The sequence below is a fragment of the Bufo gargarizans genome, chromosome 10, assembly GCF_014858855.1.
Source record: "Bufo gargarizans isolate SCDJY-AF-19 chromosome 10, ASM1485885v1, whole genome shotgun sequence".
NCBI lineage: Eukaryota > Metazoa > Chordata > Amphibia > Anura > Bufonidae > Bufo > Bufo gargarizans.
This window is the reverse complement of record NC_058089.1, coordinates 11,263,367-11,281,926: the sequence shown is the minus strand read 5'-3', so window position 1 is coordinate 11,281,926 and position 18,560 is coordinate 11,263,367. Positions and strand designations below refer to the sequence as shown.

Genomic DNA, 18,560 nt, shown 5'->3' with positions numbered 1-18,560 from the left:
TACCAGCACAGATGAGTACCACGTTCCAGTAACCATGCCCTGACCATGAGCCTGGAAGCAGTAATCAGGGCAGACAGTGGTTTTCTATACTCTTCTATACTAGGTACACGATCCAAGATGAAGGGGAATATCCAGCATCACAGTTTTTCAGGTGTTGGAAGCCGCCGCTGATTTGTATGGCTATATAAATGCTTCTCCTAATACCGTACAAGACTAAATAACGCCATGCTACCCAAATCACCAGCAATATTGCAAAGCCCTGGACAATAAAATGGTCTTAGACAGTTTGTTATGATGTAGAGCTCTTCTTGCTAAATATACATCAGAAGACTGAAACTATTTTGGATATGCCCCTTTAGGGATCCCCAAACTTTTGCATAAAAATAGATGAAAATGGGTGTGGCTATTATAATTTAAAGGGAATCTGTCATCTGTTTAAAAAATATGGAATGGATGGGGTGCAGGGGTTGATGATCTGGCAAGGCTTTGATCACACCACATTTTGTCAGCTATGTTGGAGGTATACCTCGGGAGTATTCTTAGACCGCCAATGAAATCTTCTATTATATTCCACTTTAGGCATGCATCACTTATCAACGCTCATGGTTAAAAAAGAAAAACCTACGCCTATCAACCAAATCAATCTAGTTAGCAAGAAGAAAAATAAAAGAAAAAAGGGCCTGCCTAGAGGAACACAGTACATGTAAGAGAGGGAGGAGGGGGATGCAGCTGAGATATCCCTGAGGTGGGGATGGGGGTAGATAGTTCAAATGCCTAGGAGTTGGAGACTGTAAAGCATGGGTGAGTGCAGGAGCTGCTCTTACAACACGACTCATCGGTAATAGGAGTCAATGTCTCGCCTCTATTACATGTACACTAACTGGGCATATGGACCACGGTTGTACTCAGACATTCCCTTGACTGTGCAGTAATAATCTGCAATATAGTCACACATGGTAGATATCAAACCCCAGAACAATAGCTTTGATACAGAATTTTTGATTCTGCATTAAATGCATTTTCTCCCCCCCCCCCCCCCCACAGGAGAGTAGGAACCGAGGTTAGTGAGGTACTGGCGATATTACCCCGAAATCCAGTGAATCAGTCTGTCAGCAGTGGAGATAAGAGCCTTGCTCATTTGCTCCTTTCTGTGCCTCATCCCAGCAGCCGTCTTAGCGAGGCCAACGGAGCCCAGATCCTTTTATTACCTTTCTTTGATATTTAGCAAGTTTAATCCATCTTCTTTCCCTGACAATCTAAGGGGGCACGTAATCCAAACTCATCACCAAAGTGCCGGGCTTATTGTGTGAACAGCAGAAACTGCTTAACATACAAATTGAAAGCAGCTCACAATTTCAACATTTTTCTTAGCCTTTTCATTAAAAGAAAAAAAAAAAGAAAAAAAAAGTGCAGTCCCAGGAGAGTCAACCCTTTCATTTGAATATAGCATTAATCAGAATAGATAATGGAGTATTCGGGTGAAATTTAAAGGGGAAGTCCATCCCTGGAGACCTTTTTCTGCAGACCCCCCAGCATACTTACCTAATCCCCGCAGGGTTCTGGCTCCATTGCTCTCTGGCGCTGCAGGTCTCGGGTCTCCCTGTGTCAAAATCCAGTTTAACGTGGGTCACATGGCCATAGCTGTCACACATGCATCACATGACCCAGCAACATGACGCATCGTTGACCTGTCACTGCTGTGGCCATTCATTGGCTGCAGTGGCCACATGATCCATGTCAAGCCAGATGCTGAGATGGGGAGTCCCGAGACCTGTGGCTCCTGAGAAAGAGTAAAGTAGCTGGAACTCAATGTCAGGGATCAGGTATATATGATTCCCACTGCGGGTCCCATCATGCTGGGAGGTCCCCAGGTGTTAACAAAATCTTTAATGAGCCTCTGTCACCAGGATCAACCCTATTAAACCAGTTATGCAGCCTGGTAGGGTTGACCTAGCTGAGGAAAACCATACCTGTATTGTCTCTCGGTCCCAGCACTGAGGAGAAATGTTGAATTGTATTATTATACAAATGAGCCATTGGAGCACCAAGAGACAGGCTTTTGCTGTTTGAGTACTGCTCCTGTGACGACCCTGGTGCTCCAAACACATCCCCCTCCCCTTAGATTGACAGTGGTAGACTTCACATCTAGCTAACGCGCTGTTGACGTCATTACATCCAGAAGGCGTTGGCTTATCTGCAGTCACCTCCACTTCTGGGTGAATTTACGTCAACGTCGCGTGCACACTAATCATGTTCGCTGTTCGGCAAGCAGCAGAAGACGGAGTGCGCAGCTGCAAGAACTCAGTGCTAGATGTGAAGTCTAGCAATGTCAATCTAAGCGGAGGGGGACGTGTTTCCAATGGCTCATTTGCATAATACAAGTCTAACTTTCTCCTCAATGCTGGGACCTAAAAACTATACAGGTATGGTTTTCCTCAGCTAGGTCAACCCTACCAGGCTGCATAACTGGTTTAACCTGAGAGTTTTTTTCATTTTCATTTTGCACTCTCTGCCACAATTATTATTATTTTTTTATTGACGATGTTCAATAAAACTGACCAGTTACTTTCATTCGACAGGTCAGTACGAATCCAGCAATACTTTATATGTATAGTTTTTCGTGCGTTTTGATACTGATCAAATAAAAAACTTGGGAGAAACAAATCAGTTTTACCATATTCTGACCCCTATAACTTTTTTGTAGTTATGTGTACGGAGCTGTGTGAGCAGGGCCGTCTTTACCAAGGGGCAAAAGGGGCAGCTGCCCCGGGCCCAGTTGCTCCTGGGGGGCCCAAGGCAGCTGCCTCTTGAGCCCTGCTAGCTACTGTCAAGCTACTGTCAAGCTGTCTGTGTACTTTAACGTTGTGATCTAGGACCTTAGATGACATCATCACCATGTGACCAGTAACCTAGCAATTACTGGTCACATGGCTATGAGGTCATCACAGGTCCTAGCAGGAGTGTTGCACAAGTTAACTGTGGAGCTTTTTTGTGTGAAGATTACATCAGAAAAAGGTGGGATCGCTGGGGCCGGTTTTGATTGGTGGGGGTCTGAGTGCTGAGACCCCCACCCTGATCCCTAGAACGAGGAGAGAGAAGCTCTCACACTCTCTGCTTGCTGCAGAGGACGGAAACAAGAGGGGCCCCTAGACTTCTACAGAGCCCATATCCTCCGGCGAGGAGAGCGCAATATATGACAATTTCTCTCTCCTCATTCTAGGAATCAGCGGGGGTCTCAGTGATTGGACCCTCACCAATCAAAAAACTTTTGATAGGTCTCTGAGATATCATATGTTTTTTTGAAAGCTGAGTGACGATTTTGCAAACTACTCTGTTAATTTTTATGGATGCATCAGGTCACTAGGATGACTTGTAGACAGAGAGATGAGGAAAGAACAGGCCGAGGCAGCAAGATACTACAGAAAAAAGCGTGTTGGCACAGTTTCAGGCATTTGTGAAGGGAGTCTAGTATTATTTACATGTAGCTGTACAGTAGGCTCCAGAATTAATTTTCCTGGTGGGTCCTGGACGCTCCAGCCTGGCACTGCTTGTTCTCAGTAGATCCAAGGCAGAAATTTTACTTTACCTTAATCTTTATTTGTTACAAACTTGTACAAAATTGCAATTCCACAATAAATAAAGACTAAAACTAGTAACATGTCATCCATTCCATAAACAGAAAAATCTCAGGTTGTTACAATGTATCACGAGGGCTTCCCGACAACATTGATAGATGATAAAGTCCAGTGCAGCTTGTCTTGTGCCTCGGGAAGCACTTCAGCAGTCTTTATGTGCCATGATGGTGGCATCTTGGTGGTGACATGGCATCTACTAAATTTAATAGGTGTTCACCCATAGTAGTAAAAGGAAACAAACCGTTGCAACAACCTGAGAAAATGTTAAATTCTTGTAAATGTCACTAGTGGTTAAGTCTCTCTTTAGTTGGTGCCGACAAGCTGGAGGCGTCTTGTGGTTGTACAGGGGAGATGGGACTATAAAACCCAGCATCCTATGCTAGCCACAAGGGACACTGGGGGATGAAGACCCAGAAATTGGCATAAGTAGATTCAGACTTTCCCACATAATGTAAGTAAATTTAAGAGGTGAAAAAAAAAAAGGGGGGGGGGGGGTAAAAACAAAATCAGTGAATTTGAGTCCACCAGGTATCTTGGGTGGCCTAGCTGAAGAGTGACCTCCAACTCTCTGCTGCGGAGTCTGCAGTTTATTCTTCAGGTTAGGATTCTTTTTCGGGTTGTGTCTCTCCGAAGGCTTATCCACTGGACAGAACGTCAGGATCTGTGTTGTGAAAACAGGAAATGGTGCTTGAGCCGTCTTTCATGTATATTATGTTTATTCTCACAGAATGAAAGAAATGTATTCACTTATGAGACACACGTTGGGGAGATGGCAACTGGTGAACAGGTATTGTGCAAAAAAGGGAACTGTAACCCAGAATAATCAGAATGGCGGCTTCATTAACTTTACTTACACAGGTTCCATGGATTCATTTCTATACATTCAAAAACAACAAAAAGATACACAATAAAATCCTCTGTGCTGCTAGGACGCGGCTCCATCCACTATTTAAAGATCAGTACACATCTCTGCTAAAATACTCTGTGCTTCTGGGGACCCTGCTCCTTCTACTATGTAACTCTCACCCTGTGACCTCCACAAGATCGGCAGGCTCCTCTCATGAAATCCTCTGTGCTGCTGGGCAGGGCCGGTGCTACCATAAGGCAGACCAAGCGGCCGCCTTAGGGCGCACCCTGGGGGAGGGCGGAAAAATGTGACATGGAGGGGGAGAAATGTGACATGGGGGTCTGATGGCTGACATTGGGGGCTGATGGCTGGGGGATGATGTCTGACATGGGGTTCTGATCTGAGGTCTGATTAACATTGGGGGTAATCCTCCTCTAAAACCTAGGTGTGTCTTAGAGGGCAAAAAATATGGTCCTTAAACCAGCCATTGTCTGAAGCAGAAAGAAGATACCAGGACCACAGAGAGGAGAAGGGGGGGGGGGGCACCAAAATGTAGCTTCGCTTGTGTTGGCAAAAATCCTTGCACCGGCCCTGCTGCTGGGGACTCTATTCCTTCCACTATGTAACTCTCAGCCTGTGACCTCCACAAGATCGGCAGACTCCTCTCCTGAAATCCTCTGTGCTGCTGCGGACCCGGTTCCTTCCACTATGTAATACCCAACCTGTGAACCCCCCACAGGATCAGACAAGGACATCATACTGAGTGTAGAGGGTGCGGTTAAACCAGGGCTCCAGTGACTGAGGGGGCCCCAGGATACTGGTGGGGTGTCCAGTTACAGTTGTACAGGTATTAAATTTGGGGTCAGGAACTACCTCGGTCACTCCTTTTCTCTCCTGAAATACTCTGTACTGCTGGGGTTTCTGCTTCTTTTCCTATATAACAGTCAGTCTATGATGTCCTCACATGATATGGTTCTTGTCATATGCAGCCCTGTCCATAACTATCATCATCACATGGGTGGTCAACCAACAACCCCTCTCAAGATAAGCATATACCTCTCCTAAAATACTCTGTGCTGCTGGGACCTGGCTCTCTCCCCTGTGTAACTCAGTCTTACCTCCCACAAGATCACACCTGAGCTCCAGTGACTGAGGTGGCCCCAAGACAGATGTTACACCTCTGCCACCCCATTCTTCTCCTTAAATACTCTGTGCTGCAGTGATTCCTGCTCCTTGTCCTACATAACGCTTAGTCTGTGACCTCACAACAGGATATCGAACCTGTCACGCACCGCCCTGTCCTCAATAATATCCATGGATGGCACATCTGCTGATATACTCTGTGAGCAATCTGTCAGTAACAATGCCGTGTAAATGCACTTTAAACAAGGGTGTAAAGAAGCATACAAGACAACAGTTGTCGGAAATAATCGTTATTCCAGTGTTAAAATAATATTTGGGATCCTAGGAGTTACTGTGGGTTACATCCTTTTTCATACAGTTACCTGGCACCAGTTTTCATCTTCAGCTCCCGTCGGCTGTGATGTATTCTCAACACAGATCCTGATCTACTATCTGCTGTATGGATCACCTCCTACTGCCAGGCAGGAGACGCCTCTGGGCATCTCATACAGAAAGACATAAAAGGTAGCAAAGCTCGATACAAATAAGAAGTCTGCAACATTGTACCAACACTTCATGTGAGCCAAGCCGATTTGTAAAAAACATCATTATACATAAATCTTTTCATACACCACAAGATTTTATTTGCTTGCGCATCTGCCTGGCATTGAGTGATATGGCATAATGTGCCTTGCTGGTTACAGGTGTACCCAAATCCTTCAAGAACGTCTTTCTCACTACTTGTCATGGATAGCTACTCTGAATGGTCATCCTAAATCTTCTACCATCAACCCCCCTCTGCCCCATATAAGTTCTGGCTAGAAGTTCAAGAGGTCCAAAGAAGACATTTTATTTTGCCTTAAAGGGTTCGTCTGAGCTGGACAGCCCCTTTCATTTTCATTTATTACAAACTTGTACCAGATTGGAAGAAAAATAAAGTCTCAGATTGTTACAATGTATCACAAAGGCTTTTCGGAGGGAAAAAAAAAAAAATGCTATTGCTCCAAATTATCAGCCATTCCAGGAACCGATGGCATAAGACATGGAAAACGCTAGTTCCTCAGAAATGTGTTTTTTTGGCACAGCTCACGCAGAATTATGGCAACACCTCGTTCATTTTATTATCCTCCTATTCTCATCACAGCTATTTATTCCTCATTATATAAAATGTGGAGTTATGTGGGTGTGCTATTCATATATCAGCAGCACAACAATGGTTCCATTGCAATGGGTATAATATCCTTTTCCAACAGGTGCCCACAGTGTTCAGTCCCAGCTTCTGAAACGCAAATCGATAATGTTGAAAAACCACAGGATACGGCCACACTGGGCGGCCAATAGCCCACAGCTGCCTTTCATTTAATAATGAAGACCGCACTATAAAGTCCTTCTTCATTATTAATGGCGTGCGGCACCTTTAAACTGGGGCTGTTGCTGGTAAGGGGTTTGGCTGGTGAGGTGGGTGAACAATATGCATATTATTCCTGTTCTGGCCTGTAATCTCCTGCAGGTTATTTGACAGTAAACACAGCATATCCAGCGCTTTCCTGCCCTACAGGTGGAGCCCTTCTTCTCCCATCTGCTTTTCTTCCTTTTCAACATCATCTAATATTGATGAGTATACGTCATCAGTAACATCCAGCTCCTCCTCTCTCTGTATCTTGCTGACTTTTATAGGAGATGGAGACCAGGATGATTTGGAAGAAGTAAAAGAAGAGGATGGTCATCATTAATACCTAGCCCCCCTAAGGGGTGCAGACTGGATGGTATTGGTTGGAACGCTGGCACCTGAATAATAAAGGATTCCATCTTATTGGTATTTAATTACATATCTTGGTTTACGGCTATTGTAGGAATAAATAACATTGATGCAGAATAAGTCTCCCTGTACTGTCCCTGCAGTCTCCCTCTCCTGTCCCTGCAGTCTCCCTCTCCTGTCCCTGCAGTCTCCCTCTCCTGTCCCTGCAGTCTCCCTCTCCTGTCCCTGCAGTCTCCCTGTACTGTCCCTGCAGTCTCCCTGTACTGTCCCTGCAGTCTCCCTGTACTGTCCCTGCAGTCTCCCTGTACTGTCCCTGCAGTCTCCCTGTACTGTCCCTGCAGTCTCCCTGTACTGTCCCTGCAGTCTCCCTGTACTGTCCCTGCAGTCTCCCTGTACTGTCCCTGCAGTCTCCCTGTACTGTCCCTGCAGTCTCCCTCTCCAATATACTTTTATTAATCGTTTTCACCAACACTGTCCCTCGTGCATGAGCGCTTGCCACATCTCTCCCTATGCTCAGCTCACAGGACAATGGCAGAGACTGCACGGGATGAGGCTTTTGACATCACAGGGGATGGCTATCTGCGGATTGGCCAGCTGCACAGCATTATGGGCGATCTCGCGTTACTGGGCTTCTTACTTTCACTTTGTAACACCTACAGCCGCCATTTTAGCAAAAACTGATTCGTTACAACGAAGCTCAAGGAATTTCGGATTTGTTGCAAATGGAAATTTTTCTAAACTTCAGACCAAATTCCGCTTTGAATGCTTCACTCAACGCTAGGCACAACATAACACTTCATTTCCATCAGTAGGACACCCTGTGCTAAACTTAATTTTATGAAACATTTCTAACATAAAGGGATAGTACAATGTGGAACACCCCTTTAAATGCCTAATTTTTAAAACAACTTGACAGAAATTAGGAATTTGATCTGCAAAGGCAGCACTTTGACCGCACTTTAGATCTCTGAAAAGAGGAGCTTTAGGGAATTATGTATAATCTTATTAAAAGATCTACTGGGAAGTGACAACCACTTGGGGTCCAATGTTAAGAAGGTGCTGCAGTTGTCACTGAATCTAACCACCCATCTTTGTGCTCTGCTGCCGCCCTCTTTGAGGAGATTGTCCGGTATGAATATTTTTGGGCAATATTTATATCATATAACAGGATTTTTTATTTATTTTGGTTAGCTTCTCTGCTCTGCCTGCAATTTTGTGATGATGGATTTAATTACACAGTCGCTATGATAACTACAAACACGGACAAACTATTTATCAAGTGCATTATTACAGTGCATTTGGAAAGTCTTCATCTTTTTTGCACATTTTATTATGTTGATCCTTGTGCTAAAATTTGAAAAAGTTCCAGTTTTTCCCCAGTCATTCTGCACTCAATCCCCCATAATAAGAAAGGGAAAACAGAATGTTAGAAATCTTTACTAATTTATTGAAAAGGAAAAACTAAAATCGTGCACTGACATCCGTCTTCAGCCCCTTTACTCAGGACGTATTTGAAGCCCCTTTGGCGGTGATCCCAGCCTCCAGTCTTCTTGGTGATGAGGCCACGAGGTTTTCACCTGGATTTGGGGATTTTCTTCCATTCTTCTCTGCAGATCCTCTCCAGCTCTGTTGTATGGGGGCAAGCAGTGGACAGTCATCTTCAGGTGTCTCCAGAGATGTTCCATTGGGTTCAGGGCTCTGGCTGGGCCATTCAAGGACATTCCCAAAGTTGGCCCTAAGCCGCTCGTGTGTTGTCCTGGCCGTGTGCTTAGGGTCATTGTTTTGTTGGAAGGTGAACTTTCGGCCCAATCTGAGATCAGGTTCTCATTAAGAATATCTCTGCATTTTGCTTCATTCAGTTTTCCCTCCACCCTGATAAGTCTCCATGTCCCAGCCACTGAACCCCCCACAGCATGATGCTGCCACCACCATGGTTCACTGTAGGGATAGGCAGGTGATGAGCGGCGCCTGGTTTCCTCCAGACATGACACTTAGAATTGAGGCCAAAAAGTTCAGTCTTGGTTTCTTCAGATCAGAGAATTTTGTTTTTCACACTCAGGTGCTTTTTTTGTAAACTTCAGGCGGGTTTCATGTGCCTTTTTAATAAATTTGCTAACATTTTCTAATTTTCCCTTTTTCATTATGGAGCATTGAGTGCAGATTGATTTTTTTTTTATTTTAGTACAAGGAGCAACATACCAAAATGTGAAAAAAGAGAAAGGGTCTGAAGACTTTCCGACTGCACTGTATACAGATTGTTTTAATCTTTTTTAACTTTTTTTTTCCACTTGATCCCATTGGCAATTTGTATTTTTTCCCCCCAAAGTTCAATGACTCAAATCTATATTTCCAGTGACAACTATAGCAGAAAATGAGATTAATTGTCTGATAAAGACACAAAAAAGAAACTTCATCTTGTCGAGGCGACTCCTGGGCTCAATTACTGGCTTGGAAACACAACAACAGGTAAAATAGACACTTAACGAAGATTAATATCGGAACTGTGGAACAAAGGTTTTTATCTCATACATGTACAGCCAGTGCTGCCCATTAAACACAGGCCAGAGCAGACACACGGGAAGCTGTGTTATTTTCCTCTTTTCTTGCTCTTAAACGCCATCTTAATAGAGAGTTAACATATTACAAAGTGATTTTAGGGATGAGCGAACCCGTGGAAGTTTGGGTTCGCCAGGTTCGGCCGAACTCCAGGTCAAAGTTCGGGTTTGGGACCCAAACTTGACCCCGAACTGGGACCCTATTAAAGTCAATGGGGACCTGAACGTCATTTTATTATTTTACGTTATAACGGAAAATAATAGCATTCTTAAGACAGAATGCTAAATAAAATGGCCATTGAGGGGTTGAAAATAATAAAAAAAAACAACTCACCTCAGTTGCTATCCTCTTCTTTCTTCAGGACCTGCGATGATGTCACTGCTCGCACCATGTGGTGAGTGCGGTGATGTCATCACAGGTCCTTTTGCAGGCCGTGCAGAAATAAGAGGATGCCAGCTGCTCGATCAAGCGGATAAGGTGAGGTTTTTTTATTATTATTATTTTTAACCTTTTTAACCCCTCAATGGCCATTTTATTTAGCATTGTGTCTTAAGAATGCTACTATTTTCTGTTATAACCATGTTATAATGTAAAATGATAAAATCACCCGAACACCGAACTTCAGTGGAAAAATTCCGGGTTCGGGTCTGTGATGATGATCATTTAAAAAAAGAAATAAAAAAAAAGAAGTTATTTGAAGCAAAAATGGCTGCCTGGTCTTCTCTTAAAGCAGGGATCAGCAATCTTCATCACCCCAGCTGCTGTGAGACTATAACTCTCAGCATGCGCACTTACTTGTCTGTTTTTCTAACTCCCAAAGAAATGAAAAGAGGATTCTGGGAGTTGTAGTTTCAGAACAGCTGGAGTGCCGGATGTTGCTGATCCCTGCCTTAAAGGAACCATCTGTTTTACCCTGTTAGGGAATTCTAAGTTAATAGACGAGGATTCCTTGTTAGGAAACCCAAAGTATTAGAAATAGCAGCTAGAAGGATCAAGCATGTCTATTTCACATAAATTGATTTCTAATGGAATTGTGTAATGCTTCATCTCTCCTGTGGGGGTGCTGCAGGGAATGTGAACACTTGTTACCTGGTTCCTCTACAGCTAATTATTGAGGATCCAAACAGACTCCATGTAGTCAACTTCTTGTCACAGGACCCTTCAACCAAAATGGATGGTCCAAAATGGAAAACAATTTAATAAACTGCAAACTCTCCTTAAAGTGATAGTAAATGGCTATTATTTCAGCACTTTCTTCCCAGCAAGAAAAGCACTAGTTTGGTAACTAGCTTGAGAGAAACCGGCTCCATCAGGAAACCAAAATGCTCCTTATTAATCATGAAAGAAGGGTCTCTGCACTATAAGCCGATCATTAAATGTCCTATTGCTGGGACCCTCAGCGATCAGCTGTAAACTGTGGAGAAACCTGCCAGTAAGTGTTCAGTTTCCCTGCAGCGCCACCACAGGAGAAATTAGGCATTACACACTGCCGTCTCAATTCAATAAGCTGTCCATTTCATGCAGGACAAGGCAGGTCCTCCACAGCACAATACGCTCTTTGTAGTTGCTTTCCACTGTGACCAAAATATGAAGACCATGAACTTGTGTTGGAACTCACTACCCCAACATCCAAACCTTCAAGAGTAACCTGGAAACTCACCCTTTCTGGAAAGCCTACCACCTGCAGTGAGCATGCTGCCACCACATAGCCAGGTGAGCAGCCTATACCCTCACCTACTGTGTTCTCCCCTTCCCTTGTAGATTGTAAGCTATTGCGGGCAGGGTCGTCTACCCCGTGTAACCTCCATCTTAATGTACAGCAACATGGAATTATAATAATAACTCCGAACTCCCCGAGGGCACAAGTAAATGGGTTTTTGAAACTGTACAGAGCAGACATCGGACATATCCCCATTTTCACCTACTCAACCTTCTGACATGACCATCTGAGCATTTCATGCCCCAATGCCCTCCCTTGCCCTTCACTGTATCGCGCAGGCCAAGAGCAGCTTGATTATAATTTTTACACTGCTAGGCAGAGGCTTTCCACATGGAGAGCCCGGTACATCACCAGATCTCCAGAAACCGCCTTTGCAAAGGAGAGCATCGGGGTATGAAATGCTCCGATGCTCATACAGGGGGGCTGCCTGCGTGAAAATGGGGATATGGCCGGCCATTAGATCAATTCCGCCCATTAGTTCCGGCGATGTCACCGGGCTCAGTGCTAGGTGGAAGCATCTGTCTAGCTTTACCCAAGGAGAGCCCGGTATGTCACCAGATCTATAAAATAAAAAAAAAGGCCTTTTCCCTGCGAGATTCAGCACAGGGCAAAGGAGAGCATCGGAGCATGCAACCTCTTTACGTGATCCAGTACGGCAGGTGGATACCTTTTGCTTTCCAGTTCTATACAGCAGGACTGATTGCAAGAACTTTCCTAGAAGAGTCAGCACTGTATATAACTCAAAGCAACGTTCATCTTGCCAGCAATCGAAACTGAATTTTGGGATGGTGAAGATTTCCTAAAGTGGAATGTACCCATTCTTTTGCTTTCACATTCAGTGATGTTACAGATCTGGGTTCTTCACAGTAGGTCTCCTTTAATAGCTTGTACAAAGGTTTTTCAACCTATTGCCGGTTAGATGAGCTCTCTGCCCATGGCTACGCTACAGCCCCTCTACACATACAAGCTCAGATATGGCGGAATACGTATACGTTTTCAACGGACACAAGGGGGTGAGCTGCTGACAGACCTGTCAGTTGACCTTCCTTAAAAACAAAAGGATCGAACAATGTTGAAATTCAACATGCCCGATCTGCCTTTCCCCCTGACATCTATAGTTGGAGAAAGTCAAACATCAGCTTACACGTTAGACCGGCGCCACATCCTGCCGGGAGGCTGAGATTCAATGTATACAGCCACCTCCAGAGAAGGTGATAATTGGAGAGCTGTATACACGATTATGTAGATTAATCTTTACTGATTTATGGTGTTAATTGCTATTAACTCATTCATGTCCTGCTGGGGGGGTCACCAGTAAATCCAAGTCTTTTTAGAGGTTGATAACTAGAGGTCTGGCTTTTTTCCAGTAACAGCGCTACGCTCGTCTGTGGACTCTTCTGGTTTTCAGTGGCAACGTTACCGATGGCCATAACACTCTCTTCCAGCCCCAAGGTTTAGGACAAATTCATGCACAAAGGATATTTACTACACAGATCAAACAATATTATTTTACTGTATAAAAGTTGCCCTAAAATGTTACTTCCCCCCCAAAAAAATATTGACGGAAGAGACAATGAGCTCATCAGGAGGAACAAAGACGTTACCACTGGAGATACATTTCAGATTATTCAAAAATCCTACAGAGACCAATCTCGGGGAGTCAGAGCTATAGGAGTAAGCGGACGCTTGGCTCTTTCATTGTCTAGAGACAAACCCGGCCAGAACAAAATATAAAAAATAAAAAAGAAGAAGAGACGTTTCTGAAAAACTCCTCACCTCGGCAAACAAAGCAGCACTCGTTCTCCGGAAGAATTCGATCCTCTTCTGTGCAGTTCAATGGCGGACACGGCTCTGTTACCTTCTGCAAAGCTCCATTCTGTAAGCAAATAGTATTATCAGTATTAAAAGAGCTGCGTGCGGCACATTGTGACAAGACGGAAAGGTCACACAGTCTTTAATCGACATCGCTGCCATTCACTACGGGAGCGGACTCCTAACCAGTAGAGAAAATAATCACAGCCAAGAAGAGCTCAATAGTGAAATGCCAGCAAAAGTGGTGTCTGGTCTTATGGATTACTCACTGTATAGGATCAGTTCTGCAACTTTCTCCAAAAACAGCGCCACTTCTGACCACAGGTGGTATTAAAGCTCAGAGTCATTCAGTTCAGCTGCATTACCAGGCATGACCTGTGGAGAGGTGTGGAGCTATTTGTGGAAGAAAGCAGCCATGTTTTTCTAATCCATAACAACCCCTTCAATACTTCTCATAGTTTACAGTTTGCTATAATTGCACTTTGCTTGCTGTCAGTGAATAACTCTCGTTTAAATGGGTTATCCTGGAAAAGATAATGATGACCAATGCTCGGGATAGGTCATCATCACGTCGTCAGGGGTCTGAGTGCCGACACTTCCACCAATCGACTGTTTCAGGAACCCGCGCTGCTCAATGGCGCTCTGGCGAGTGTGGTGGCCTCCCGTCACAGCGCCGTACACTGTATAGTGGCTGTGCCTGGTACTGCACCCCAGCCTGTTAACTTGAGCTGCAATGAAGCCACATGACTGATGTATGGTGACGTCACTGGCCTAGGAAAAGGCCACAGTGCTCTCAGCAGGTCAGCGGGGCCGGGAAGGAGGGGCGTCCAGGGTGTCGGATCCCTGCAGATCTTTTCATGGATAATCCCTTTAAATTCAACGGTAGCAAATCTGTGCATTCAGCCTAGACCAGGCATCCCTAAACTGCGGGCCTCCAGCTGTTGTAAAACTACAACTCCCACAATGCCCTGCTGTAGGCTGGTACCTGTAGGCTGTTCGGGCATGCTGGGAGTTGTAGTTTTGCAACAGCTGGAGGGCCGCAGTTTGAGGATGCCTGGTCTAGACAATGCTCTAAACTAAACTAAAGAGACTGGTGTCCAGACTGATATATTTTCCCTGATCTGACACATTGTAGCAAACCATCAGGACAAGAAAGAATTGTGCACCCAATGTATGTAGTTACTGAAAGGTGCTGACCACTAGACCACCAGGACATGGAGGGGGGCTGATATGGACGGCAGGCACGAGGCATTGATAATCATGCAAAACATGCTGCAATCCATAACTACTGATGTGGGGGGGGGGGGGGGGATATTGATGTGCTGATGTGGCACAAAGCTATTAGGGGGGACATAGTAAAAGTCAAAATGAGGCCCAAAGCAAAAGCTAGGTAGATGGAGAGGCGGACGGCGTGGCCCAAGCACTGCTTCCAATTCAATTAACTACTAATATTGTGTTCATTGTGGAATGACCGCTCAACCAATAGGAGATAACGATAGGGCTAGCCTGAGTTGGGCCCTCCATCCTCCTGGGCCCCACTGCAGTTTTCTACACTACCTCACTGGTAGGAATCCCTTGAATTACACCTCCTATGTATAGTCCCCTGTGGAGCCTCATTAAAGACCATCCCCCACAATGTCTAATAAAACCCTGCCAATGATCTATGGCCGTCTCTTTTTAATTCTGTGTAAAATTTCCAAGACAAGAAAAATTTCAATGAGATTTATGCAGATTCTGATGAGCCTTTGAAAGCACCATCTCCATCTGAGCAGCGGTGACATCGAATCACCGAAAACCAAACATGAAGGTTAATTACAATGCATTTCAAGACGTTAACCAAGGAGCAGCCGAGGGAAGGAGAGGACCGCAGAAGAAACAATTCCATTAATATATAATGAGGCCGTCATGAAAATGTTACCAGGAGTCTTTATTTTAGGCAATTAATATTCTGTAAATTCATAGAGTGACAAGTATTTTCTTCACAGGTTTCTAAAAAGTTGTGTCAATAAAATCTGCACCAGAATATAAGAAATGCTGAAGATGAAGGGACTCTATGCAAGGGACCTCCAACCCAACTATAGCTCCCAGCATCTCAGATGGTCAGTGCATGCTGGGAGCTGTGGTTAGCCAACAGCTGGAGAGCCATGGGTTGATGACCAATACTGAACGATTCCTGGAGAAGAACCTAGACAGTCCTGAAGACACCGATAGACCTTCCTATATAGAGTGTCAGTGAGTAGTAACAGGTAATGGGGCAGAACAGTGACAGCTCCAATAATAAATCACTTCCTGATGGAAGTTGTACCCAATATTAGTGTTGGTGACACCCCCTCCCCCAGATTAATCTAAATTTGTAGAGGCTGAAAATGGTAGACACTATTCCCAAAAATGAGTTCCCCTTTAAATCTACCCCTCATCCAGTTAAGAGATCTTGAAGACCTTTAAAGAATCACTCCAAGAAAACCTTATAAACTTGAGCATGCGCGTTGGTCTGAGGGGGTGGGGCATGATACAGGGATTGAAAGGACAGTAAAACAGAGAATTATACTTAGTCATGCTCCACCCCCTCAGACATCTGCATCTGTTTCTACCCAGAGGGCTCCTTTAACCAGGTCTACAGACGCAGACAACACACCGGCCCAAGATGAACCATAACGAGTTTCACTCACTTTACATTCTTTGCAGGTCGTAGTCAGGATCTTCTGACCTTCTGCCAGGACTTTCCCACCATGAATGCATTTGGCTGTAGAGCAGAGAAGATACAACATGACATGAGACATATTTGGGTTGTTGGTTTTTGCACACCCATTGGATCTGATTATAACTTTACATTATTAAAGCTTTTCTTTTTATACTATTCTTTCTACACCTATGAAAACTTCCTCTTCACAACTAGACTGCCAGAAATGAGTAATTTAACTTGGTGCCTCCAAGGAGAGACCAAATCCAAAGAGCTGTAGGAAAATGACCAACCTTGTCAGAAAGGAAAAGCTTTTAACACCATGATCCAGGGCACACAGGACCACCTACCGATTCACTGGCTCCAATAACCATACACATAACCTATAGGACTGAGTAGGATGGTGAACTTCATGAAAACCCATGTAACGAAAAGTTCCTGGCACCAAGACCCTTGTTTGAGCTCTCCTTGAATCATCGACTAATAGGACAACACAACCATGTTCCACTACGGTGGTCCCCAACCTGTAGCTCTCCGACTGGAGCAAACTACAACTCCCTGCATGCCTCTGGCTGTCAGGGCATACTGAGAGTTGTGGTTTTACAACAGCTGCTGAACCACAGTCTGGGGACCATAGTAGTAGTAGTCATCTAGTACCTTGTACAAAAAACACTGCTTGAAAAAGTAAAAAGATGACTGAAGATAGGCCACCTCATGATGAATCTGGAACTACAGAGCAGCCATAAAGACTACTGGAAAGTAGACTGCCCTTTTGAAGGTGAGGTGTTGGCATGCATTTCCCAGGAAGCATCTGGAGCTTCCTGACTTTACCTAAGGAGAATGACATGGAAAGGAGATAAATGTTTGCATAAATGTCCCAGGAAGCATCGCAAATGTCTCACCGCTTTAGGGGAGATAGACAGAAACATAAAAAAGGAGGTCCATGCAGTGGACGTCACCAACTGCTATAATGGAGGGGCCACAGCACTCCAACACTATGCCTAGTGCCTCTGCACCATCAAAGTGATCCATATCTCCAAGCAGTATGCTTCTAGTGAAATCAAGAGGTAATGTAGACCCTTCATGGTTTGTGAAAAATGTAGAGGATGGGAGTGGTGGTCCTTGTGAGCCTTCCCTTTATTCCTACAGGTCCACTGCAAACCTTTCAATTAAATTGTGCCATGTTTCCTAGACCCTATGTGGGAAAGTATTGCAATGTCCCATCAAAGTATCCACAGTTAAAATTTCCTATTGGCCTTTGGAAGCTATAGAGGAGGGAGTCAAAACGACCATGTATTAGTGGAGCACCCCAGAGTATTACTGCAAAGGGTTTATTATTGCCAAACAGTTAATACAATATTCTTAAAGGGGTGTCTCAACTCACCGTTACTAAGGCGAGATGGGACACCGTTCCGAACACCTCCCGGCCGGAAAACAGAAGCGCGAGAGCTTACTGAAACAGCGTAGCACAACAATCTATACCGTGTCTGATTTAGGGAAACAGCGTAGCACAACAATCTATGCTGTGTCTGAGTTAGGGAAACAGCATAGCACAACAATCTATGCCGTGTCTGATTTAGGGAAACAGCATAGCACAACAATCTATGCCGTGTCTGAGTTAGGGAAAGAGCATAGCACAACAATCTATGCCGTGTCTGATTTAGGGAAACAGCATAGCACAACAATCTATGCCGTGTCTGATTTAGGGAAACAGCATAGCACAACAATCTATGCCGTGTCTGAGTTAGGAAAACAGCATAGCACAACAATCTATGCCGTGTCTGATTTAGGGAAACAGCGTAGCACAACAATCTATGCCGTGTCTGATTTAGGGAAACAGCATAGCACAACAATCTATGCCGTGTCTGATTTAGGGAAACAGCATAGCACAACAATCTATGCCGTGTCTGATTTAGGGAAAGAGCATAGCACAACAATCTATGCCGTGTCTGAGTTAGGGAAACAGCATAACACAACAATCTATGCCGTGTCTGAGTTAGGGAAAGAGCATAGCACAACAATCTATGCCGTGTCTGATTTAGGGAAAGAGCATAGCACAACAATCTATGCCGTGTCTGAGTTAGGAAAACAGCATAGCACAACAATCTATGCCGTGTCCGAGTTAGGGAAACAGCATAGCACAACAATCTATGCCGTGTCTGAGTTAGGGAAACAGCATAGCACAACAATCTATGCCGTGTCTGAGTTAGGGAAAGAGCATAGCACAACAATCTATGCCGTGTCTGATTTAGGGAAAGAGCATAGCACAACAATCTATGCCGTGTCTGATTTAGGGAAAGAGCATAGCACAACAATCTATGCCGTGTCTGATTTAGGGAAACAGCATAGCACCCCCATTGTCTCTACCCTGCCGGTCGCTGCATTAGATGTCCACCAATTACTTTAAATGGGCACCATGCAACAGTAGC

At 44.5% G+C, this 18,560-nt stretch overlaps 1 protein-coding gene across 3 annotated transcripts in view; it reads right to left on the bottom strand.

Annotated features, from left to right (window-relative positions):
* Positions 1–18,560, bottom strand: part of NELL1 (neural EGFL like 1) — an 843,611-nt gene that overhangs the window by 567,321 nt on the left and 257,730 nt on the right. For all 3 annotated transcript variants that reach the window (XM_044270977.1, XM_044270974.1, XM_044270976.1), the window contains exons 10-11: positions 16,121–16,194; positions 13,416–13,515 (exon numbers count right to left, since the gene is read on the bottom strand). In XM_044270977.1, coding sequence (XP_044126912.1) covers positions 13,416–13,515; positions 16,121–16,194 — 174 coding nt within the window. The remainder of the gene's footprint in view (positions 1–13,415; positions 13,516–16,120; positions 16,195–18,560) is intronic.